Source organism: Equus przewalskii, chromosome 15 (assembly GCF_037783145.1).
Source record: "Equus przewalskii isolate Varuska chromosome 15, EquPr2, whole genome shotgun sequence".
Classification (NCBI taxonomy): domain Eukaryota; kingdom Metazoa; phylum Chordata; class Mammalia; order Perissodactyla; family Equidae; genus Equus; species Equus przewalskii.
The window spans coordinates 25,366,848-25,393,415 of NC_091845.1; the positions used below are offsets into that span (position 1 = coordinate 25,366,848).

At 40.4% G+C, this 26,568-nt stretch overlaps 1 protein-coding gene across 50 annotated transcripts in view; it reads left to right on the plus strand.

The window, feature by feature from the left end:
- MAGI1 (membrane associated guanylate kinase, WW and PDZ domain containing 1) overlaps nt 1–26,568 on the plus strand; it is a 597,869-nt gene that overhangs the window by 467,610 nt on the left and 103,691 nt on the right. For all 50 annotated transcript variants that reach the window (XM_070576890.1, XM_070576908.1, XM_070576899.1 and 47 more), the window contains 2 exons: nt 9,578–9,697; nt 23,914–24,120. In XM_070576890.1, the coding sequence (XP_070432991.1) occupies nt 9,578–9,697; nt 23,914–24,120 (327 nt within the window). The remainder of the gene's footprint in view (nt 1–9,577; nt 9,698–23,913; nt 24,121–26,568) is intronic.

The following is a 26,568-nucleotide window of genomic DNA, read 5'->3' on the forward strand; positions in this document are numbered from 1 at the left end:
CAAGCATGCGAGTTGTGGCTGGCATGAAATAATTATCTTTCCACACCCACTGTTGAGTAGCCTGGCAGTATTCCATTCAAGACATAATTACTGAGTATTCTGTATTATGATCCAGGATAGAAAGATGAAGATACTGTTTCTGACCTTTGTTATGATGGTTGGGGTGTTTGGAGAGGGGGAATGGCCAGTTAGTTAAAATGGTGCTCCTTGAAGGGATCAGTTTACCCTGTGTTTTCGTCAGAGTTCTCCAGAGAAACGGAACCAATAGAATATATATGTGTGTGTATGTGCGAGGGGAGAGAGAGAGAGAGATTTATTAGAGGAATTGACTCACACAATTATGGAAGCCTAGGAATCTTACAACCTGCCCCCTGCATACTGGAGCACCAGGAAAGCTGGTGGTGTAATTCAGTCTGAGCCTGAAAGCCCCAGAACCAGGAGCCCAATAAAGTCAAACTACTTTACTCTCAGCCAAGCATCAGGATCGTCTGTGAAGTACTTAGCAATTCCCTGGCACGTAGTAAATGCTCAATAAACAGTAGCTGTTAATATTATTATTGCTCAGTATTCCTTAATCAGGAGATACTTATAGCAGTCATATATTATGGCCTAGCCTGTGCTTCCTCTGTCTCTAGCTCTTCTTTCCCTTTCCTTTAGTGCTTCTGTTTGTTTCCAATATGCCCCACAATTATAGAAAATCTGCTTAAATCCCCTTTCGCAAGGAATGTAGGTTTGAAAGGATACAAGCAAGAAGCTAGATGGACTTGTTTTAAACATATGCGTGTTTCTTACAAGAAAAGGTCTATTGGTCTTCTGTCCTTAGATCCCTGTGGATACTTCATGTTAACTGGTGCTAACTAGTCACCATCACTATTCGTGATACAAAAGCTTTGGTAAGGGTGAGTGCTTTTTATTAAAAAATTCAGGAAGATAGCGTGCAGTACACATTCTAGTGGCTCCACGTTTGGGTGCCTGCTGCTGCGTTGAAGGCACCATAGAAAAGTCACTAGTGTTTTAAGTCTGTGAATCACGTAAAGGTGTGGTCAGTATTTGTGGACATGTCGTTTCCGAATCTCTGCTTTGGGAGTAAGGAGATGTACATCCTTCTTGTGATTGGTCTGGCTCCCTAAGGAAAAGGCATCTACTCATAGAAAAAGTTTGCAATGGCACATGCTGTGAGATTTGTACTTCTCGGATGGTGAAAAGAAGACAAGATCATGAATCAGAGCCAAGGAGTCAGGACTTTTTTCTACAGGGTGAAAACATAAAGATTGCTTAGCTGTAGGACATACATTCCCCCTATTTTTATTTTGAAACAGAGAGGATTGAAATAGTAAAATAGGCAGGTAAACTCCTAGCCAGAATAAAGAAGCTTGCATTAACTGAAGGCCAGAACCCAAAGAATGATTCACGTTTGATGTTGATGATATTTTGTGTGAATACAAAATAATCTGTAATATATCTACATCATAAGCATAGAGATTTTTCTTCATGGCTGTATTTCCAAGAGTGTTCTTGAAATTCACAGCCCAGTTTCCAAGCCAGCCAAATCAGTCAGCTGAATATCAACTACTCTTTGTTTCGGATACTTATTACTACATGCTAGACTCTGTGATGGGATCTGCATAGGTGTTGTCTCATTTGGTGTTAACACAGAACCCTGAGTATGGATATTTTTGTTACTTCCAGTTAAAAATTTTAATTATTTTATTTTTATTATTTTCATCTTCACCTGTACGTGAGGAAACTGAGACCTACAGAGGTCAGCAATCTAAATTCTGTAGAGAGTGAGGTGGTGGAATTGGACTTTGAAACTAGGTTTTTCCGACTTTAAAACTCAAGCCTCTAACCTCTGTCCTGATGTTTTCCCAGGTGTTAGAGGCCTAGTTCTAATGGTTCTCAAAACAATTTTAAGACAGCATGAGGTGATTTGGGACAGTGTTTTAGATGCTACTTGAACATTTAATCCAGTAGTGAGCAGATGATTTTCTTTCTAATTTTTATAATTATGTTAAGGAGCAAGTCTCAGTCTGATGCTAGCAGGTCTCTAACACCTTTCTAATGTTTGTCAATCTCCCATTGGTAATAAGAGAATGCAGACCTCAGGCTTGGAGCCTTAGGCTCTAGATAAAATGAAATGGCTTTATTTTATTTTTATTGCCTTTACTTTTACTTACTATTTATGACAGGATGCAACTGATTCTTCATTTGAGGTAATGCTAAATGTTTCCTTTAAAAAAAATTATAAACTGTAAAATTCATCCTCGTGGCATACAGTTCTGGAAGTTTTGAGAAATGCATAGGTGTTCAACCACCATCACGATCAGAATACAGAACAGTTCTCTCCTCCCTTTCCCCTCCCCTCATTCCCCTGTGCTGTCTCTTTGTAGTCAAGTCCAACCCCATCTGGCAACCACTGGTTTATTCTCCATCCCTATTGTAGTTTTGCCTTTTGTAGAATATTATGTAAGTGGAATCATATGCAGTGTGTAGCCTTTTGAGCCTGGCTTTGCTTTCACTTGGCACAGTATATTTGACATTCTTTCGGGTACTTATGTGCATCTAGGATTTTGTGGAGTGGTGTTCATTGTAGGGATGTACTACAGTGTATCCATTCACCAGTTGAAGGACATTTGGATTTGTTTCCAGTTTTGGATGATTATGCATAAAGCCACTATAAACATTTGTATATAGGTTTTTGTGTGAACATAAGCTTTCATTTCTCTAGCATAAGTATTTAGGAGTGTGATTGTTGGATCATATGGTAAATTTATATTTAACATTGTAACAAACTGCCAAAATTCTTTTCCCAATGGCTGTACCATTTTGTATCCTTACCAACATTGTATGAGAGTTCCAGTTGCTCCTTTTTTGCCAGCATTTGATATTGTAAGAATTTTTTAAAACTATTCTAATAGGTGTGTCATGGTTAAGCATTTCCTTTTTATGTGAATGTGTTTAAGTTTTTTAAAAAGCAGTTTGATTTGAAGGGAAAATGAGTAAATAGTATTGCTGGTCCTGAAATATGGCAAAAATTGTGTGATGGTAGGTAACTGGATGAATTTGTGGGAACAACACATTCAACTGTGCTCCATCTCCATCAACTGAAGAGTGAACAGCGTGAGGCTGTCCTGGATATCTAGCCAATTTCAAGCAATGTAAACAATCGTTTTATTATAGGAAATGATCTTTGTTCAACATGGAGGCAGTGAAGGTGACTACAATTTTTTTTGAAGTGGTGGTGTTAGATTTTGATAAGCAAGACCCAGATTAATTTAACAGCAGGTGATGCCATTGAGTATTAATAATTTAATCTTAGTAGGGTCATGATTCTTCTATTAGCAATCTGGCCTTGAGACTCAGGACAGCTGCTGAGTGACGGCTTCCCTCGAAATCTGATGGTGTTGGGAACACGTAGCAGGAGGAAATGGCATATCAGTGTCTCATCACTAGGATTTTTTTTTTTTTTTGCTGCTTCAACTGGATATTTCAAGAGAATGTCTCGAGTAAGAAGGGAGCAGATGAGCTCCGGATCCAGTTTCTTTTCTGTAGCCATGGAGTTTGCTAAGAAAGGTGACTTTCTGATTTCCCCAGCAAGGGTCACTTAAGCCAAGTACACTAAAAGTTTATGAACCATAAAATGTGCATGAGAAGCAAGCAGCCACTCAAGCTTTAAGGGGCGAACTTTTGGGGGCATTGCTGATTCATACTGAGACATGCAGTAGGGCATAGCACTGATTAATTTGTTAAGTTATGATCTGGTGGCAGAAAGGGTTATATTCACTACTGTGGTACAAATACCTAAGTGTAGGTATTTTGCCACTTAAAAAGGACTCTGTTTAAATGATGAGCAGTTTGAGGTTTAAAAAACAAAATCAGGGAGAAAAATAGTACCACCTTCTCCTCAACTTTATTTGTAGTATATTCCTATTTATAGCTAAAGGCAAGTGTTGTTGATGTTGATGCTGGCTTTCTATGAGATGGGAAACCTTGGCACCTGTTTGTTTGATTCACTTGGAGCCTATATGCTTTTGCATGTTTTTGCGAGGACTAAGTTAATATTGGAGATATTTGAAAGGATGCTCAAGAATCAGATCTTTCGAGATTCCTTAAATAGTTATTTCATACAATTTATAAAATGCCCAACAACTACATACCTATTGGTACAATTCAGAGTGTGAGAGCTATTTAAAGAAACAGTCATTTTGTCACTTCCCGTTTCTGAAGCCACTCTCCTGAGGGTACCACTGTTAAGGGTTTAGTATTATTCTATCCAGTTAACTATGTTTTAACTCATAAAACGTACAGCATCCATAGGGCTTCTTTTTGTGTTGTACAATAATGCAGTAATATTTTACATATTATTCTGTAACTTGTTGGTGTCACTCAACTGCACATCATAGGCATGCCTTCTGATAACTGCATGTAGATCTCACAGTTCTTCACATGGTAAAAACATTTTCCTGAGGGTGGATCTGCCATGTTTCATTCAGTCATTCCCGTGTTCATGGGCACTCAATTTTTTGTTTTGAAAGACTGCTTTTGTTTTGGTCCTTTTTTTTTTTTGCTAAAACCATGCTGTCACAAATATCTAAGGAAATGTTTTTCTGAGAAACCATAGCCAGTAGGAACCAAACAATTTTTAGTACAAAACAGAGTTTGACTGGATCGTTTTTCAAAGCATATAGGGGTTTTTAAAAGGAAATTTTTCCTGAGTGAGTGCAAGATGTCTGCTGTTGAATGCAAGCATGTTTCTTGTTATTATCTTGAGAGCTAGATATGCTTTGGGGGCATTGTATGGACATTGTGCAATGCAGGCAACTCAGATACTCTCATGGTTTAGAGCTGCACTGGCCAACCCTGTTGCCACTAGCCACATGTGGCTATTTAAATTTAATATAATTAAAGTTGGATAAAATTTTAAATTTGGTTCCTCAGTCACACTAGCCACTTAGCAGTAACCACACGTGTGGCTAGTGGCGACCATGTTAGCACAGATATGGAACATTTCCATCAAGGCAGAAAGATCTATTGGACATTGATGGTTTAGAATAAGAGATGCTAAAGTCAGGCTGTCTTCATCCGAATCACAGCTCTCCCTCACTGGTTATGTGACCTTGGGCGGGTTACTTTACTTCTCTGAATATCAGCTTCCTCATCAATAAAATGAGTATAATAATCCTTACTTCTGCTGATCTTATGAAGATTAAACACAATAGTATTGGTTAAGTGCTTAACACCTTGCCTGGGACATAAGTAAGCATCCAATAAATGGAAGCTATCATTCTTTTCGTAGTGTTTGATAATCTCTGTCTTTTTTGTCTTTTTGAAGGTGAGGAGGTGGGCACTGTGTTTATTTGTTTAAAGCTAATAACTGCAAGATACTCTTGGCCTCATTTCTAACTAGACAAGCGGAAGGCTGTGTTGTAAGCTGTAGAAACCCCAGTTTGTCAGCCTGCTGATTTTTTTTTTTTTTTTTTAATATGCTGTCCCTGAGAAACATGATAGAATTTGTTTTACTTCTCTTCTGCCAGGAAGTAACCCTTCTGGCTTTGTTAGAAGCGTGGTTTGTAATAATTGTACCCACCCCAGATGGCTCCTGAAAACCCTTTGAAATGCCATCTGCCAGGCGTGTGTCCAGCCGGCAGCCTGTCATTCTACTAGAAGAAAAGAGGAGGCGGGGTCCCCTCCCAGGCCCTTTTCTCCCTTGCGTCACTGAATGGAGCCTGGTCCTGTTGGCCCGGACCCAGGGCGGGTTGCTCAGAGGATAACCGGGAGTGAACCTCCTGCTCGCCTGCAGAGTGGAAAGGTTCTGGCTGGTAATAAACCCTGAAGGTTTTGTGGGTGGAGATGTACCCTCCTCCTACCCCCTTCCCCTGCAGCTCAAAGGCCATATTTATTCACATGGGAAATCTGCTAGTTTCATTTTTCATCTAAAACGTAGCATTTTTGAAGTTCTTGATTATTTTGAATCCTTTCAGGAACTTAACACCCAGGGGTTATTGTTGTCTTTAAAGTAAATCTGACAAATTGGTTCTAAAATCCTGGTTGAAAAAAATGGCAAAGATAAGATGGCTACAGAAGGAGGAAAAACCCAACGTTGTCTGGTTTCAGAAGACTTTCAAAACCCAACAGTCTTTTGTTTGGTTTTATTTATGCTCATCTTTTTATGGGTGGAGATGGATTCAGTTAATGGAATTTTGGTGCAGAGACCCAGTATGAGAGTTGCCGTCTAGAGCATATTTAAGACAGATCCTTTCACAGCAAGTTTCAAAGAGATTCTATTCTTGCCTGCATTGGGATTTCCCAATATGATGTCGACTGTTTGTGTTTTCCAAGTAGCCGGCTGAACAGCTTTTTCACTTGGCTCCAAGACATCACACCCACCTCCTTTGGTCCTGCCTTGCTGACTGCTGCTTCTCAGTCTCCTTTGAGGATCTTCCTCTTTTTCTCAGTTTCTAAAAATTACAAGGTTTTAGTGTTCAACCCAAATTTCTTGTCTTCTTTTTCTGCACACTCTCTCCCTAAATGATCCTTTCTGTCTCTTGCCTTCAAAGGCTGGTGGTTTACTGATCACTCCCAAGTTTATGTCCCAACCTCCACTCTGCTCTTCAGATTTATGTAGTCAACTGTCCACAGCTCTCTACACTTAGGTGTCTAATAGGCATCTCAAACATTACATGTCCAAAAGTCTTCTTGATCTCTGTAAATGGGACAACCCATTGGCCCAGGTCAAAGAATAAGATGTCAGTCTTTATTCTTCTGTTTTTCTTACTCACTACATCCTCTCCATCAGCACGTTCTGGCTTCAAAATACAGACCTAGCATGGCCTGAGGAGTTGGCACACTTTTAACTTGTCTCTCCTGTGGACTGTGTTAACAGCTGTTTGAAGATATTCACGATTCGTGATAGAAATCTGACTGCTTCTTACTTCCTACGTCCTGCTGTTCTTGTCCGTGCCTGATTCTCTCTCCCCTGGACGCTGTCATAGCCACTTGACTGGTCTCCTTGCTTCTGTCTTGCCCACTTCCCCTTACACTCTGCCCATAGCCTGGTCTCTGTAAAACTCAGTGATCTTTTAAAAATGAATCATGTCACGACCCTGCTCACAACCCTCTAGTGGCTTCCTATCATCCTTAGAACAAAATATGACGTGTTGTCTGTGGCCTACATCAGCTGGCCCGTTGCTCTCATTTCTAACCTCTTGTCCTTTGCTCTGAACAACTGCTCTGGCCTTTTTTGCCCTTCCTCCAACATGTCAAGCCTGTTCCTACGTCAAAGCCCTTGGCCTTTCCTCTGCCTACAGTGCTTTTCCCATCACCTTTGCATGGCTCTCAATGTAGATGGCACCTCCTTAGCCAGGCTTTTCCTAATCGCCCGTCTAAAATAGCTTCCCTGCTCCCCACCGCGCTTCCTTCCTCCAAACACTTTCAAGCCTTTAGCTCCTGTCGCTCTGAGATGCTTTCTAGTCCTTTCACCCAGGTTTCCTATGGGAGAATTATTTCCATCTGAAATTATATGCTGTATTCACATATATCTTTATTTTCTATCTTTCATAGTAAAATATAAATTCCATTAGGGTGGGAGCTTTATCTTGCTTACCAGTCTTTCCCCAGTGCCTAAATTGGTGCCTGGTGTGTACTGGGGTCTCTATAAATATTTATTCAAAAGATTAAACATATAATGATCCATGTAGTGATATATATATATATATATATTTTATTATATCACTTGAACTATAATATTCTATCAACTCGTTTCATTCTAACGATAATATAAACTGTAATATGTACCAATGACTATTGAGCTAGGCCTTCTAAAAGGTTTATCTCATTCAATACCCACAACAAACCTATAGTGTAGGTACTGTTGTTATCCCTAGTTTGCAGATGAGGAAACTAAGAAATAACAGAACCTGAGGAACGTGCCCAAGACCACAAGTTGGGAAGCCAAACCGTGAACCCATCATTCCCGCTCCAGACACCTGTTCATCAGAAGTATATGGTACTCTTTATGTTTCCAGAGTACCTACTGTGTGCCTGACCCTGGAGATATAAATTTAAAAATTGTGAATTACCTCAGAAGCTTGTCACCATCTGTCAGGGGAGCCAGAAGTGGCAACAAATTAGGAAATAGTACAAGCGTAGACTTCCAGATCTACACAAGCAGGCTTCTTTACCAGAAAGCCCCAGTATGCTGGGCATGGTAAGCAAACATTTGTAAAACAACTGTTTTATGGACAATTGGCAGCTGTTTAAAACCTCTGATTTCAGATATTAGAAAAATTGGGTTCATTTAAAATGTATTTACGCTGAGTAAAATATGCACTAGGTGTTAAGTTTTTTGACTTAGAATTCTGGGTCTCCACTGTAGGTGTTTGGCCACGATCGTTCCCATGGGCAGGTGAGCAGAGAGACTGCACTGTGCTGGGAACATTAGAGCCTCTAGGTTCATACAGTTGGCTATTTAATTGCTTTAAATTTCCTAGGAATAGGGGGAAATCCCCGATTATTAAGTTCCTAGGAATACAGAAAAATCCCTGCTCATTATATAGGTCAACATTAATCTTAAGGCACCATACATAATGGTGCCTTGCAAAATGAGCCAAGTTAATCGTATCTCCTAACTTGACTATAGGAGCAGAAATCATGTATTTTACTCTTTTTTTGGTCTCCCATAATATTTAACATAGGTTCCTAGTACGCACTACATAATTGCTTCTTGGCTTATTTTCTTTTCTTGATTTATGTGTAAACCACATTCCTTCCACGTTGCTTCCACACTTTTGGTTGAGATTGGGCTAAAATGATAGCTCTACAGCCCGGCACCTGAGCTGGGTTACTTAAATACTCTAGAGGCCCTATAGTATTTCTTAAGAAGAATTGTTTTATTTATTAGTCATTGAGAGAATGACCAGATTAATTGGAGAATTTCCTAACAAATGCAGTGTCCTTTCTCTCTAGTCAGAACTTAATGGGTGGCCTCTTTTTACCAAACATATTAATTACATGGAGAGCCGCAGCATTTTAATACCTGGGAGATATCCAACCACAGATCTTGGGCAATTGGAATGCTCTAGTGATGTGTTTATGCAGTCAGTGTCATTTTCTTCAAAGGGCTTACTACATTGGAACTTGCCGGATGTACTGCGGAACCCAAGAATTTCGAAGCTTGTGATAAAAATATAAACCCCTTAGGCTCTGAGCTTAAGGAGGATAACTTTTTAGTATTTACTGGAGTCATAAAAGCTGCTGATTGTGAATGTTGTCTGTATAAAATCCAGTTCACCATTTTCATTCAGTGCATTTTTAAAATGATAAAGCTCTCCTCGAGTTACCTAGCTGTACTTTGTTTTCTCTTTCTCCTCTTTGAGGGTCCCAGGCCCCTGAAGGGTGGAAGTGAGGATGCTATTCTGTTAGAAATAAGTTGGCTTTCCCAGGTCCCTATCCGGGCGGGTAGGTGTGCAGTCTTAGGTACTCCAGCTTACTGAACAGGTTATTTTAATTACACCTGGATGCAGAGCTTCCTGTTTTAGTGGACTGATGATTTGTTGTGCCTTTGTCTTGTCTCCTGCAGGCACAACCCGATCTCCAAGAGAAGGAGAAGTGCCTGGCGTGGACTATAACTTTCTGACTGTGAAGGAGTTCTTGGACCTTGAGCAAAGTGGGACTCTTCTGGAAGTTGGCACCTATGAAGGTGAGCTTATCTGTATGGTAGCCTTGAGGATGCCTTTCTCTTGGGTACTTCAGGGGATCCAGGGCCATTGAGGCAAAAACATTTTGGGGGCTAGTGAGGTCTTAACAACTATGGGAGACTGCAGTTCACCTTAATGTGATTAATAATAATAAAATACATGGAAGAAGGCTTTGTGGAGCTCTTTTTCTCTAGGAGTTTTCTCCTTTATTAATCTAAATATATGTGTGTATGTGGGCATGTATGGTATTAGAAGAGGAAAAAGAATCATGGTCAGCCACAAACTATGATCTTCTAGATAGTGTTTTAATCTCGAAGGACTGGAATGTCATTTTTACCACTAATTGTTTTTTAATGTATTTTTTGAGCATATAATACACTCCTCTCAAATTTCTTTACGTAAATACAAACATGCATGTGTGTATGTATATATACACTTTTTTTTATTTCTTCCCTGTTTTACACAAAAGGTAGTATACAACACAGGCTGTTTGGTATCTTGCTCTTTTATTTAATAGTATGTCTTACAAGTCTTTGCAGTTCAATAATAGAGCCCTTCTTGCTTTCTTTTTTAAGTGGCTGTGTAATCTCTTTGTCTGGGCATACCATAATTTATTTAACTGATTCCCTGCAGATAAACATTTGGGTCATTTTCAATTTTAAATACTCAAAACACTACTGCATGGAGTAACATGGACATTTCACACAGGTGAAAATGTATCTATAGGATGAGATCTCACAAATGGGACTGCAAGGTCAAAGCCAAATGTGGAGAAAAAATTAAAATTACATTTCCTGAAAACAGTATTATAACTTGATTACTGTTCGGAGTGTTATTATTTGATGAGATAGAAGGGGTATAATATTAACTAGGTCAAATTATTAACTTGGTCCAGTTATTATGTTATGTGTAACTCTTTATAAACTCTCAAAATTTAGATTTATTGGATGATCACAGGGGCATTTTCAAGATTAGGCTTAAAAACAAAGGGTAAATACAGAGTAGGCTATTATTTTATTAGGAACTTTATAGCTTTGATGTGATAATATCTCCTGTTCCAGGCATTGGCCGACAGTTAAGAGAAGATCATAAATCTTAGAGATCTGATTCTGGTTTGATATTCTTTGGAGAGAGAAGGGGAAGAGTGTTATCTTTGTACCTACTGCTGATTTCCAAATTGTAAATATACGTTAGACAGTGTTTAGATGTTTTGGATGCTAATCAAATTCCTGATTGTGAATTCAGGAATATTTCCTTTGAGTATTGCTTATTATCAGTTGTCTTAGTTTCCTTGAGGTGTTGGGGTCTGACCAGTGCTTGCTGGGCTGGGAGGGGATCTGAGAATGCTCAAGCAAGGATGATTCCTGAAGGCCTGGGAGTGAGGTGAGGGACGAGAGGGGGTCTAAGTGGATGTGCCAGGAGCTTCTTCAACATGTTGTCATGTAGATGTGAATCTAGTTAAAAATTTAAGTGGCTGAGGATAGATCAAGTATGAATCCTCTTTGGTTAGCAGAAAGTGAATTGTCCTTATCTGAAATCAATTATTATGCCCATCTGGGGAGCTTGAATCTCAGAATATAAAAAACATCCATTGGCATTTTGGGATAGGGCAAGTGTGGGAGTGGTTGTGCAAAGCCAAAGATTATTGGGTTGAAAAGGAGAAGCATGTGACTTAGCCAACAATTTGGGAAAAAGAAAAATGAACTCAGTTTATTGAGATGTTTATGTTCCAAGTGATATATAGGTGGAGTCATTTTGTTTTCCCATTTAATTTTATTGCTCTGACAGAGGTAGCTATTATCACCCAATTTTTAGATGGGGATGCTGAGGCCAAATAGCATCTAGGAACTTTTTCAAGGTTGTACAACTGGTTCTAGAATGCTAGAGCCAAGAAGCAAACCCAGCTCAGTTTGACTTTCAGGTCTCACACTCTTTCCTGAAAACCCTAAGAAGAATATCCTGGATGTAACCAAAAAGTTGCAGAAATAACCCCTTAATACTTTCACCGAACTGCCTGCTGGGTAGCAACAGGGAAAAGTTTTTGGGAAAATTTCTGATCGTCTTCTATAAAAGTGCCTTTTCTGTGAATGTCTCTTGGTTATTTTCGAGTTGCAATTTCCTTGGGCCCAGCATTAATCCATTCCATTGTTTGGCTATTTGACTGTGCAGTGTTCTTCAGCCTTTGACCTTTCAGCTGCGTAATTTCCCTACCATACGAGACAGCTCATACTTTTTTGGAACCGACTGGAGTATATCATGTTGACTCTAATAAGCTGAAAGCAAAATAGAATTTTTATGAAATGCCAGATACTGTCACAGGAGTAGGGTTGGATAGATCTTTAGAGAGCTTCCTCTGTCTTTGCCTCCCCTGGACCAATCCCTCGACGGTGCTGCTGTCTGCTGGACACTTAACAAGCATGCAGGCTGTGGCGCTGCCTGAGTTTGAGTCTTAGCCCCTCTGCTGCTGAGCTGTGTGCCCTCCGGCAAGTTGCTTAATGCTCCGTGTCTCCATTTTCCCTTCGGTAAAATGAGGATAATAATAGTGCTTCCTCACAGGTAGGATTAAATGAGACAATAATTGGAAAGGGCTGAGCACAGCGTCTGACACATGTAAGCTCTCAATCAGCGTTAGCTCTTATATTTACACACACGACTGGGCTGAGATGGCCACCCTAGTGGATTCCCTCCCCCTTCTATTATTAGTCAGTAAACCAGTGGATTTGCCAGTAAAATATCTTCATCTACTTCCCAGGTACTCACCATCTTTTTTCCCTGCTCAATTTTTTTTTCTCTTGGCCTGTCCTGGTTCTAGAGAGGAAAAATGTGCCACAACAACACAGAACACTCTTTAAAGCAAGACTCTTTAAACATTTTTAAATAAAAATATGTAATAAATGTGCATGATGGAAGACTTCCTATAGTAAAGGATATAAACATATTTAAGTCCAAATTACTTCCCCTCTTCCTCATAGGGAACTGCTGTTAAAGGATCAAGTGCAAAGATGCAGAAAACTTACACATAAACAGCATGTACATATGTGTTCTTGTTTATTTCAGTCTGTTCTTGCCTTTTGCACTTAGCATATCTTGGAGATCTTTTCACATTAACCCATACAGTTCCACCTCATTCTTTTCTTTTTTTTTTTCCTAAAGATTTTATTTTTCCTTTTTCTCCCCAAAGCCTCCTGGTACATAGTTGTGTATTTTTAGTTGTGGGTCCTTCTAGTTGTGGCATGTGGGATGCCAGCTCAGCATGGCTTGATGAGCGGTGGCATGTCCGCGCCCAGGATCCGAACTGGCGTAACCCTGGGCCGCTGAAGCGGAGCACGCGAACTTAACCATTTGGCCACCGGGCCGGCCCCCCACCTCGTTCTTTATAAATGCTGCACAGTGTCGCAGTGTATGAATATATGTAACTTATTTAACAAGTCCCCTGCAGAGGGACATTTGGGATCCTCTCCACTCCCTCTTTTTCTGGTGTTTTATAAACAATGCTGCAATGAGCGTCCCTGTGCTAATATCTCGCTACACTGTTTTGAATATATCTTTAGAGTACTTTTCTGGCAGTGCAGTTTTAAAGCAAGCCCTTCTCTGCAAATACGGTGTTTCAACAAATGTTTATTAAGCATTTACTTTGGTTCAGACATTGTCCCGAGGCAGGCACGGGGTATAACGTCCAGGATAGAAGACTAAAACAGCTCTGCTTGAGTTAGTTATTTTTGCCAACACTTGTCTAGTGTATCCTGTGTGCTGGGTACTCTTCAAAGTGTATTATATGCACCAACTCACTTGATTACCCGACAGTCCTCTGAGGTGGATACAGTTTAACCTCCTTTTATGGAAGAGGAATGGGAGACCTGGAGATGACAGTTATCTTTTGTAAGTTCACATGCTGAGGCAGAGATAGAGCTGGGGTTCAAACCCAGGCTGTCCGGCTCCAGGGTTTGACTACAGTCCGTCAGTCTTGGAAGGCAAGTTAACTTTAAGCAATTTCAAGAGAAGTGATGAGTGTTCTGAGAAGGGAACTTCTGGGTGCTCCAGAAAAGCATATAGTAAAGATACTACATCTCATCTCTCGTCAGAGGAGGTCCCCATGAAGAAGTGACATTTGAACTGAAGCTTCTCAGAGGATTTCAGATGAGAAGCTGAGGGGACAGTATTGCAGTTTAGAAGTCAGCACTGGCAACGAGGCCTGAATCCAAAGAGAGTTGAGTGTGATGAACCAAAGGAAAGTCAAAACGTTGGTCCTAGAGAATGAGGGGCAAGGAACTGTGCCCTGCTTCCTTTAGAACCAATGTTATGATACAAATGTTTAGTGTTCTGAGCTGTCCAACATGGCTACCACTAGCCATAGGTGGTTATTGTGACTGAGAAACTGACTTTTAAATTTAATTTGATTTAAACTAAATTAAATAGTCACTTGTGTCTGGTGGCTGCCATATTTTACAGGGCAGTTCTAGAATGAAAAGTTTTCATTCTAGAAATGAACTCTAGAAAGCTCTTGGAAAGCTTTTGCAAGGAAGGGTGAGGACCTATTCAAGAAGACCCTTCCCTTCCCACCCAGCCAACTTCACAATGCTGAGAACATCTTTAAGAGAGAAACTTCTTTGAAAAGCATAATTTTGAGTCCTCCCAAAGAGGATGTTACTTCGGAGGAGGGGTGATCTTCTTTTGAGGCTGAATTCAGTGTCATGTGATGTGACAGACAAGTAGAGCAAACCAATAAAACCTCAAGGCCTGGTAACCTTCAGAATATTCTTTCAGGTCCAACATTTGTTTGGAGTTTAGAATTGCAGAATTGTAGGATTTTAAAGCTAGAAATGTAGTCGAGCTCATCTATTTGGAAGATAGAACTGAGATCCGTAGAGAGGCTGGTCTAAGAAAGTAAATGGAATTGGGGAAAAAACCTGGCCAAATGCCCATCACCCAGGTCATGTCACAGGCAAGACAGGGATGCCAGTATTTCCCGTGTCTGCTGCCTGGAAGTGGATACTTCTTTTATAGACTCTGTTACTGGTTTATTCATTCATTTGTTAATGCATTAAAGATAAAATACTTAGCAAAACCAGATATGCTTGCTGTCTTTGTGAGTCTTATAGTCTAGCGCACAAGACACATTATTCAAATAATCACAGAAATAAATATTCAACAGTACTTGTGTTAGGATGTATAAAAGAGACCATAGGATGGGGAGAGTTTATCTCTGTAGAGTTGGGAAAAGCTTCCCCTGTGAAAGTAGAATTGAGATGGTCTCTGATGGTTGTTGCTAGATTTAGCAAATAAAAATACAGAACACGCAGTCTTGCATTTTCTCTGGCAACCCTAGCTGGAGTTAGCTTTAGACTGCATTGCTGATGGTGGTGGTGGTGATAAGTCTGCTGAATCTAGAGATACTTACGTGATGAAAAAGCTGGACTTGGTAATGGTTATTGTAAGAAGGAGGCGGCGCAGATGCAGGTGATGATAATCCTCCTAGGATGACTCCTAGTTTCTGTCTTACAAAACTGCATAGATGCTGCTACCATTTGCTGAGATAAGAAACTCTGGAGGAGGCCAGGTTTGCTGGAGGGGGCGGGGGCTCCGTGACAAAACTTTCCACCACCCACCAGCTGTACTCCTGAGAGCTGTGTCTGTTCTAACAGAGTCCTTTCCTGGCTATTTAAGGAACCGAACTATCATCCCCCACAAAGCATAGAAGTTATTAGTGGAGCTTGTAATTGATCTTTGCTTTGGAATTTGAACAAACTCCTTATTCTGTCTCTAGACAGAATCAACATCAAGGCAAGGTAAGGCAAAGAAGAAGAAACACCTTTTTCCTTCTTGGCCCAACTTCCTAATGGTGGCATTGAACTAATTGTGGCATTTGATGTGGTGCTTGAAATAAATCAGCACATGTCCCTTTTGTCTTGCCTTCCTTTTTTTTTCTGTTGACATTTTCACTCAGCAAGACAGGTTGCTGCCTCAGCCAGCCCTTGGGACTTCTCTAGGAGAGAGTTTACAAGGGATGAACTATTCAGTGGGGGTGGGGTCCAAACATGCTTGTTTTACAAATGCCTCTGGGTAGAAGAGGCTGATTATACACTTGGAGCATTGCAAAGGTTTTCCCTCAGCATGGAAGTGCAGTGCCAGGGTGACATTTCAAATTGGAATTATGGGTTGCATATTTCTGCATGTTAATTAGGAAGGGGGATGTCAGCATTCAATAATGTTATTGTTTTGCTTCCTAGAAGGTCTGCAAAAAAGCAGCTGCCAAGGGTATACTTTTTGGGGACACAGAGATAAAGCAGGGTGAAGAGAGTTCTTGTTTGTCATTGAGGAAAACGAGACCGTCTGGAGTCCTTCTCTTTGGCAGGCCTTGGAGGCCGTCTGTTGTGATAAGCTCTTTTGGCAAACACCACCATGGAATGTTCTCTGTTGATAATGAAAGTAACCAAAGGGAATCTGTGCTGCAATTGGCTGTTCCTCTGTGTATGAACATGAGGAGGCTGGGGACAGGGAAGTTTTGCTTAGTTCCCTGCTCAGAGATCCCCAAAATTTCCTGGAGTTGAGAGCATAGATGTTGGAGACAGACAAATCTGTGTTTAAATGCTAATCATCACTTATGCATTGTGTGAATCTGTTTCTTCATCTGAAAATGGGAATATTGATGCCTTTTTTCTGTAGAATTGTTAATAAAGACTAGAGTAAGTGAATGTATGGGTAGTGACCTATGATAGGTACAGAATAAAAGTAACTTTGTTAATGTTGTTCTTTGAATATATGTATTTTCTTTTCTTTTCTTTTCTTTTTTTTGAGGAATATTAGCCCTGAGCTAACCTCTGCCTCTAATCCTCCTTTTTTTTCTGAGGAAGACTGGCCCTGAGCTAACATCCGTGCCCATCTTCCTCTACTTTATATGTGGGACGCCTACCATAGCATGGCTTGATAAGTGGTGCGTAGGTCTGCACCCGGGATCTGAACTGGTGAACCCTGGGCTGCCAAAGTGGAACATGCGAACTGAACCACTGTGTCACTGGGCTGGCCCCCTGAATATATATTTTGATGATACCCTCTTCTACCTTTTAGAGCTTTTATCTACCTACAACATCAGGCAACATTTAAGACTACTAGGGTTCATTACATGCTAATATTGTGCCATGCACAGTGCTGAATACTTTAGATACATTATCTAATTTAATCTCCACTAAAACCCTATTAGATGGATACTTTTCTTATCTTTGCTTTATACCATGGGAACTGAGGCTGGAAAGAGAGAGAACCCTTACCTTGCTCAAAGCTATTAGCGTATGCTGCCCTCTTTGGTCTTATATTCAAAGCCAAATGGCACTAGCAATTATAGGACAATGGCTTATTGTCCTGTGTATATAAATCATAGTTGTGTAGGGTGGAGCAGGTAGGAAAAAGAAAAGGAAAGGAAAGTGATGGGAGTTTTATGAATGATACCATCATGTGTTGAGCAAGCAAGTGGCAAAGTGAAGTGATGCAGATCTGATATATTCAAATATAATTGGTAGACTGGAAAGAAACTGCCATGAGTCATGCTATTAAAAACTGGATTCACAATATAGGTATTGAGGAGGATCCCAGAGTGGAATTCATGTGTATTGTCTCTACTTGTTCATTTACTCATTCCGGAAAGAATTATTGAGTGACAGTGTGTGCCTGGCACCATATTTAGGTCTGGGGATGCAGTGGTACACAAAAACAAATGTGGTCCTTGCCGACATGGAGCTTATAGTCTAGAGGTAAGATAGTTATTGATGAATCAAACAGTCTGACAAATATAGCAAACGGTGTTGGGAAGGAGAGGTACATGGTTCCCTGAGAACATAGAAGGGCAGCTTTTATCTACTTTGTGAGGTCAGAGACACAATCCTTGAGGATGAGTGGGCAATAATGGGACAAGAAGCAAAGGGAAGAGTGTTAAACAGAGGGAAGAGTAGTGCAAGAGCTGTGAGATGAGGGGGCCACAGTTGCATGGGGGGCTGAAAGAAAGGGATTAGAATAGAAAGAGCAAGGAGAGAGTTGCTGTAAAACGTGAGTGCAGAGTTGACAAGGCTCAGTCATGTGCGACCTTGAGGCCAAAGCAAAAACAGACATGCTGGATGTCTGTGTACTTAGGTACTATACATACATCTGTGCTTTACATAAAAAGAGTAAGGTTTTTTCAGCCACTCCCACACACGCAAAAAAATCCCAACTGTTTTTGCCCCTTGGGGTGATATTGGCCCACTGAGAATGTATGCTCTGGATTCCTAGCCATTTGTGGTCATTACCTTCCTGTTTTCCTTCTTATTTTCAAAAGCTTGTCTTGTAGGAAGAAGATAGATGAGTCTCCCCTACCCCCGCCCCCATACAAAATATGAAAGAAGCATGGGATGAGGGACAAAGGGCCTGAGTCCTGTTTACCCTGGATTAGACAAGCGACCCTAAGGAAGGCATTTCTGCTGCTCCGGGCCTCCGTGCTCCTCACCTACAAAAGAGGAATGGTTTTCTCTGACTCGTTTATTTTTGCTACACAAAGCGTGGCCCCTGGACCATCAGCATGAGCATCAGCATCACCTGAGTACCTGTTAGAAATTCAGAATCTCAGGCCCCGCTATGACCTACTGAATCAGATTCTCCATTTAATGTAACTTTATTGTTTGCACAAAGTTTAAGAAAACCAACGTATACCATGCAGAACGTTTGTGAAGATCATGTTTTAGTCACCTTTTTACACTTTATTTCTAGTGTCTGGCGTAGTGCCTGGCTTAAAATAGTTTCTCTGAAAGGGAATGAATGAATGAATACTAAATTTGTACAAAGTGAGAGGCTGCATAGACTTGATTCATTCTGGCTTAAAACTCAGGGTTACTGTCCTCCTTAAATATTTTATCAAGCTCTAAAAATTGATTTGCAGTCCCATTAATTTTTAAATGTGTGTCAGAAAATATTTTCTTTGGCTTGGTCATGGCCAAAGATTGTGCCTGTTAATTACGACCAGCAGTGGCTTCCTCTTACGTCTTCCCCTGCCCCTCCGCCCCCTAGCCACCATCCCTGTTGAATTTCATCGAAGAGCCAGTTCTGAAAATAGAAGCAGAGACACGCACATTCTCACTTGGGAGTGAGCCGGGCCCCCACAAGAAGGATGTGTTGAGTAATGTGGGGACTGTGGGACAGTTGGGTTCATAACTCCTAGAAAATGTGCAGCCTGCCAATTCATAACCCAAATTAATTTTTTAATCATTTATAATTCTTCAAATGATTTTTATTTAATACCATTAAATGATCCGTTTCTCTTCTGCATACTCTCTGTAAGGTTTGTGTTTCTGCCATGGCTAGGCTTGCCTGATTATGACCAGAGTGGAAACTATTGATAAGGTGGAGAGTTTTCGGAAGGCAGGAGTCATGCCCTCACGTGCCTGGGGGGCCAGGTGGAGTGAGGGAGTGAATAGAGTGGGCAGAGGCAGTGGAGATCCGGGGTCACTGTGGCAGACGGGGGAGTGCAAGACCCATCTTGCCCATTGTTGCGTGGTAAAGACAACATGGGATCACAGCATAAGCCCAGCGGCCAAAAGCTCAGGGACCAAAACCAGATTCACCCCAAATCAATTTACTCAAAGACCAATCTGTGAGTTTTTAAGGATTGTTTGAAGTTTTAGGTTTTCTTACATCCTTCACTGTGTCCATGCCGCTTTATCTGCCCATGCTTTTGCATTGCAACAACCTCACAGCACTCTCCTAGTTTGAGGCCAACGTGTTGGTCTCACAAGGGCTGGGGCAGACCAAGGGTAGGAGCAAAAACTTCTCTGCAGAAAGAGTTAATTCAGTGAGTGTCTTCCTGGTGAATTGTCTTTGGTCCCATACTTGTCATCGACCTTGCCTGTAAGGGACAGAATCCAAGGAACCAGACATTACGGTTTGTCAAGCAGCCCTTCCCAGTATATCCAGATTTTAATCGGAAACATTCAGTCTTTAAATGTTGGTCACTCATTCAAGTTAATTTTTTAAATATGTGAAAAAAAAAACCCATATCTGCAAAGGAAAGTTGAACCCTCTGCAGTTAGAAGACCACTAAGTAGAAGCTTTTCTGTGAAGGTTGTAGGCAGTATGGGAAATAAGAAATGCTGGAGAGATTTGAATAATAACACTGTCTCATATTTACAGCACCTCATAGTTTACAGGGTACCTTTAAGAAAGTTGTGTAATTTGATCTTCGCGATAATCCCGTGAGGTCGCTAGGGCTGGTGCTACCATTCCCATTTCACAGAGAAAATAATTGGCCTGAGTGTCAGAAACTTGTTCAAGGTTATTTGGTCTTTGGCAGGTGTGCTTGCTGTTCCTTTAAAGGAATAGCACTCGGTTACCACTTGGCAAGCACTTCAGACACATTCTCTCATTAATCCTCCCAACAAGGTGTAATGAGCCTGGTTTTGAAGATTAGAAACATACACTATCAACGTTAAGTAACATTTATCAAGCCTCGCTGTAGTGGCAGACTTTAGCATGGGCTAAAGACTTTAAATGGACCATCTCATTTTATCCTCGTGACAGATACTCTGGGTAGAAACTAGGTACTCCTAGAATCCCGATTTCACAGAAGAGGACAAAGACTTTAAAAAATGGCTAAATGACTTGCCCAAGGTCGCAAACCAATTAGCGGTAAAGCTGGGATTTGAACCCTGGGCTGTCTACCACTGCGGGGTGCTGAGTGCTGCTAATGCCTCCACGTTAGATTAACCCAGATGAAGCTGCTGATATTCAACAGCTTGTCTTCCACAACAGCAATTACATATGCTTCAACCTGATGTATGTGTTGTATCTGTCTCCAATCAATCTTAAACTAATTTCCGGAAACAGCAACAAGAATGAATAAGTGGATTCTTTTTTAGGGGAGTTTGTAGTTGCATTGAGAAATCTCATCATTTATTAACTTAAGAAAGACTGTGAACTTGAAAACTGAGGAAAATCCACACACGTTTGTCAAATTTAGGCATAGCTTTTATTTTTCAGACGTTTATTTCTTTCATAAACTGAGGATGTTTAAGTTCTAATTGATTTTTAAATGACAGTGGTTTTATGAATTTTGGTTCAGTGGCCCTGAAAATGAGTGATACGATTGTAAAATTATAAAATTCTGAGTAAAGGATCCCATGCTTTAGTCACATCTTTCAGTGGAAGATTATTATTTGTAGACGTTGGTCTTAGTGTAACTTCTAACTCAAAATGTACATGATGTTTCGGAATAATAGTGAACAGAAGGAATTAAAATTAAATTCAGTAGAGCTTTGTTTCTATTTTTTGTTCACTGTGAAGATTATTTTTTAAATTGTTAGCTGTTTTACCTTCCTAAACTTTGCTAATAGCCTTCACTCAATGAACAAGTCAATAGGTAGCCTAGTCTCAACTTCAGTGAATGCATGGACATCCTTTAAGGTAACCTTTGTGGAAAGGCAAGATGAATCTTGGTTCATATGTGTACTAATTCTTCCTTGCACATAAATTGGCCCCTTTAAACACACATGGTATGCCTTCTTCTGGCTGGTTCTGCTCAGTTCTTGTACCGTTAAGTGGGAAACCTGATAGAAGTTTTTTGAAGAGATTGATATATCACCTTCTGCGAAAGAATTGTAATGATTGAGTTGAGTACCAGCCACCAGAATGTTCTTCTCGGATTTCTGTCTAGTGTCCTTCACCTTCAAACACAGTCCCCTTTAGTCTGCTACTCTTCTTTTTTTTTTTGTGAGGAAGATCAGCCCTGAGCTAACACCCATTGCCAGTCTTCCTCTTTTTATTTTTGCTTGAGGAATATTGTCACTGAGCTAACATCTGTGCCAATCTTCCTCTATTTTGTACGTGGGATGCCACCACAGCGTGGCTTGACAAGTGGTGTGTAGGTCTGTGCCTGGGACCTGAACCGACAAACCCCAGGCCGCCGAAGCAGAGTGTGTGAACTTAACCACTACACTACCGGGCTGGTCCCAGTCTGCTGCTCCTCTTAATTTGTGTGTTTAGAGTTCCACTGATGACACACACAGTTACATCACTCTCAAAGAAAGTGGGTGTGTACGTTCATAATTTTGGTGACTCAAGAAAGTATCTTAAAAGAAATAGTATTAATACAAAATTTTATTTATAAAGATAAAGGCTGACAGAAACAAATTCATCACCTCTGTGTCTCATGCAGAGCAGCACCTTACTGTCTCCTTTTCACTTGTGTGCTTGTATCGTAAAATGTGTGTTTTATGTAATTGTAAGCTGAGGTTAGCCAATGGGATGAGAGCCTTGGGAAAAAACAGTATGTAGAGGACTTAGTATTTACAAATTCTACTGTATTAGACATAGAAGTGCGCACGTTGCTTAGGATTTATTGAAGGGCTCAGTATGATTTATCTTTCTGGGCTTATTCTTAAAGATGTGAAATGGTGAAATGGATCAATAGCATTCTAATATTGATTTTTTTATCATGTAGTCAGTGAATATTATTGATTATAAGCTGTATTTTTCAAACTTTGGTCATTCATGAATCACCTTCATGATTTTTTTCCATATCTGAATGTAAAGTCTATTATTTGCTTGAAGTTTTCTGTAAACTAACTTGCTTTTTAACTTGTTTTCAAAAGGAAACTCATCACTACCATTGCTGTGATTTATTCAGTTGATTAGTCTTTCATATGTAGCTGCCTTTTAATCTGTTAAAAAACAGAGTCAATTGAGTAAGTTTGAAGATCTAACTGGCTTCAGTCAGTGATTCATGAACTGAGCAGCATCCCATCCAGCAAACAGAAAGGAGCTCCAAGGAGCTGTACAAAATGGAAGAATTTTAAAGGCGAAAAGAGTATGGGACAAGGAAGTCATAAAAAAAAGAAAGTATTGTTTCAGGCAAGGGCACCTTCCTTTAGGGGAAGGGCAGGGGTCTGTCATGTACATGACCTTGCTAGTGCTGGTCATGTAATTTCAGATTGACTGGTTAAAGGTCATAATCCTAGGAGAGGATGAAACTGCAGTTAGGTTAGATATTAAGTCTTGGTTTTGCTGTCCTGGGGCTTAGCCCAAGTGACTCCATTTTGGGCCTGTTATTTCTTTTTTAACAAAACTTTAAGATTAAAAAGAAAAGTCAATTTAAAAAATATTGCTTTTTCACTAAATTGTGTGTGTGTGTGTGTGTGTGTGTGAGGAAGATTGTCCCTGAGCTAACATCTGTTGCCAATCCTCCTCTTTTGGTTGAGGAAGATTGTCGCTGAGCTAACATCTGTGCCATCTTCCTCTATTTTGTATGTGGGTTGCCGCCACAGCATGGCTTGGTGAGTGGTGTGTAGGTCCATGCCCAGGATCCAAACCCGTGAACCCTGGGCTGCCATAATGGAGCATGTGAACTCAACCACTATGCACCGGTTTGGTCCTCACTTAATTTTTTGAAATTGACTTTATATTACTACCATAACTTACTAGTTATGTTTTTCTAGTGCATTTAAAATATATATGCACTAATTAAAATAAAAAATTAAAATGTAAAAATCCATCCAGGTACTGCTCAGAGTCACTTAGCATACTATCATCAGACCTGAGCCAAACTTTGGGAAAAAGTGGCTGAAAGTGAACATGAGTAATTACTAACAGGGTTACTCATAAGGGGTACCATGCCACTGTTAACACAGAGTTTTCTGTTAAAACTTGGCAAACGTTTGTTGCCACCCCGCATGACCCTGAGAGTCAAGCCTGCCATTCACTTAAAGAGGCGCCACGTGGTGTTCACTGTTCTCCTTCTTAAATATTGCCCTGGTACGCTGTTGAGGAGTCCCCTTATTAAAGGAAGGTGACCTCAACTTTGTGGGCCTGTAAGGGTGCCAGCAATAATTAATTTTTTGGTTTTGTATGAGACTCACTCTAAATTGGATTCAGCATTATGCTGGTGCATATTTGTAAAAAGGTGACCAATTGAAATTCAAATATAACGAGGATGAAGTTTTGCTATTCAGCACAGCAGCCTTTGTTTTTAGCTCTAGTAGGTTCTTTGAACCAAAACAATGCAGCTTTCCTCCTTGCTTCTGAAATCACCATGTCTAGCTGGGTAGGAATGCCATCTTTTCTAGCCCATTCCAGAAGTAAAATACAGTTTGTTCTGGCTTTCCAGTTTAGATTTTGTTTTTAATGTGCTGAGAGATTTGGATGTGAAGACTTGAAAAAAACAAAGTATTCTTTCTGAAACATGCAAATGTGTCTCTCCATCACCTAGGAAACTATTATGGGACACCCAAACCTCCTAGCCAGCCAGTCAGTGGGAAAGTGATCACGACGGATGCCTTGCAAAGCCTTCAGTCTGGCTCCAAGCAGTCCACCCCAAAGCGAACCAAGTCCTACAATGATATGCAAAATGCTGGCATAGTCCCTGCGGAGAATGAGGAGGAGGATGACGTTCCTGAAATGAGCAGTAGCTTTACAGGTAAAGACCAGACCCTCATCCCCCGACATGGCCTTGCAAAGAGTTATGACATTTCTATTCACAAGAGGAATTCTGAAGGCTCACCAGAATTCAAACTGTGACCACACAATGCTTGCGGAAGAGGTGGTCTTTTCACTAGTCTGTTATTCATGCCTCTTTGCAAGACTGTTTAACTTCACTCAAATATCTTAAAGGGCTGGAGGGAAATGTCTGTGGAAGGGAACCAAGAATAATCAGCATTGTTTGTTTCTCTCCAAAATGATATATGTATAAGAGTATTTGCCTTTCATTTATTTATTTCTTGGCCTTGCCACTGCTCCATATTTATAGCTGATTGCTTATAAAGAGAAATATGAGAATTTGCTTAACAGTTTAATATCAGTTGATGCTGTATGGAAGGCTAGCAGCATCATTTTATCTCCCACCTTTGTAAGGAGAGCTACAGTGGAAATAGATCATGTGTTCACTTAACTTATGCACATTTTACTATACGCCCTAAAAGAGAGAAAGATGGAAAAATAGTAAATACTCTAAGATTATATCTTGCAAATGCATTCTATGTTAAATAGTATATATTACTGATTGTATTATATCTTTATATATACATTCAGGGCTATCTACCTGCAAGCTTAGGTATGCTGTATTTTATGAAGGGGTCTTCAAGGACAAGGTCTCTGGGTAAGGCCATCCACGTTGGGTATTGCACAATTCCAGGGAGCCTCATTCACAGAAGCTATAACGTATGTTCCTTGGGTTGGTGCAGTGACCTACAACCATTCAAGAATATTTTTCAGTATGAGGGTTTGAACTTACAAGCAAGTCAAAATCTAACAACTGTGTAAGACGTGAGTAATTCCAGTCTATGATGCTGTGACTTTGAAGAACATCTTGTTTCTTCTGTTTTTCCTATACTTAAATATTAGTGTTATTGCTGTATATGTATATGCAGCATATGAGATCTTCCTCTCTCATACTGGCCTTTTCTGATATCACCACACTTCGGACATTGCTTGTTTTGACTCGGCCCCAATAAAGAAGAAATTAGTAAACTCTGTATTTTCCCCTTTGTGTTACTAAGTCTAATAGAATGTTTAGGAAAAAGTTTGTGTTAATTGAATGCTTTCTACAGCCTGTATGGGCCTCTCTGAGGTTTTCTCTTTCATTAAACTCAAAAGCCTAAAATTCTTCAAGATGACAGTTAAAAAAGTTTTGATGGCTTTATTGTCATAACAGTAGCCCAACCCTTCTGTAAGAAGCAGTGGATAAAGAAGGAGGAGGCCTGGTTCCTCTTTTTGCTTGAGGAAGATTGTCGCTGAGCTAATGTCTGTGCCAGTCTTCCCCTATTTTGTGTGAGATGTTACCACAGCATGGCTTGATGAGTGGTGCTAGGTCTGTGCTTGGGAATCTGAACCCGTGAACCCCAGGCCGCCCAAGTGGAGCATGCGAGCTTAACCACTGTGCCACCTGGCTGGCCCCTCCATTTTCTTAATGAGAATGGATTAGGCCAGTGGCTTACCCATAGTTGCAATATCTAGGAGAAATTGGCCATCTTTTTAAATATGTACTTTTTTTGAAATCAGCTGGTTTCATGCACTTACACATTTTATCCATTTATGGGTAGTCCTCACTGATATGAAAGCAGATTATGACAAAAGGTCAATATTTCTTTTAAAAATAGCTAATACTTTAATATCTTGATCTTTCAACAAATAAGAATAGCAAATCTGGATATAACCTGAAAAATAAATGTGGTCACAGAAACAGAGGACCTTGAGGGTAATGTGCAGTTAAATAGTTCTGCCAGGCTGACTGGATGGTCCCCAACAAGCATGTATGCCTTTATTTGTCCTCCATTTATTAAGTAGATTTCTTGGTAGAAAGCAACAACAAAGTAGGGGTAGTTGACTATAGGTCTTGATGCTTTTCCTGTTTCTAACTACTATAAATGTCTGCCTCTAGAAGCCACACCTCAGGAAATCTGACCCCATAAAATCCCCAGTTGAAATTCTGACATCAAAGAAAAACTTCTGGGCCCAGGTCATTATTGCTAAAGTCAGTCTGATCATTAGTTTCTGCCCAAAAGAGAAAGCCAAGTGGCACCTGATTGTCTTCTTCAGATTCCTGTCTTACGCCAAGAAAGCCAATAGAATGCACAGAGACAGAACTGTTCTTGGGAGAGGAAATCAGAGGTTCAATCGGGGATATTAGCCTTTCTCTATCTTTCATGTTTGCTTCCGTCTATGTGGGCTTAATTCCCAGGCAGGTCTTGCCAAGCTGTCTCAAGATGGTCACCAGCCCCTACAGCATGGGAACCTGTCAGCTTAATAACTTCAGTATCAAGAGGCCACCTCTTGCTTGATGGTTTCAGCAAACACTTCCATGCCTGACATTCATTGGTTTGCCTTGGATCATATGCCTGATCCAATCACAAAGGCAAGAGTGATAGGA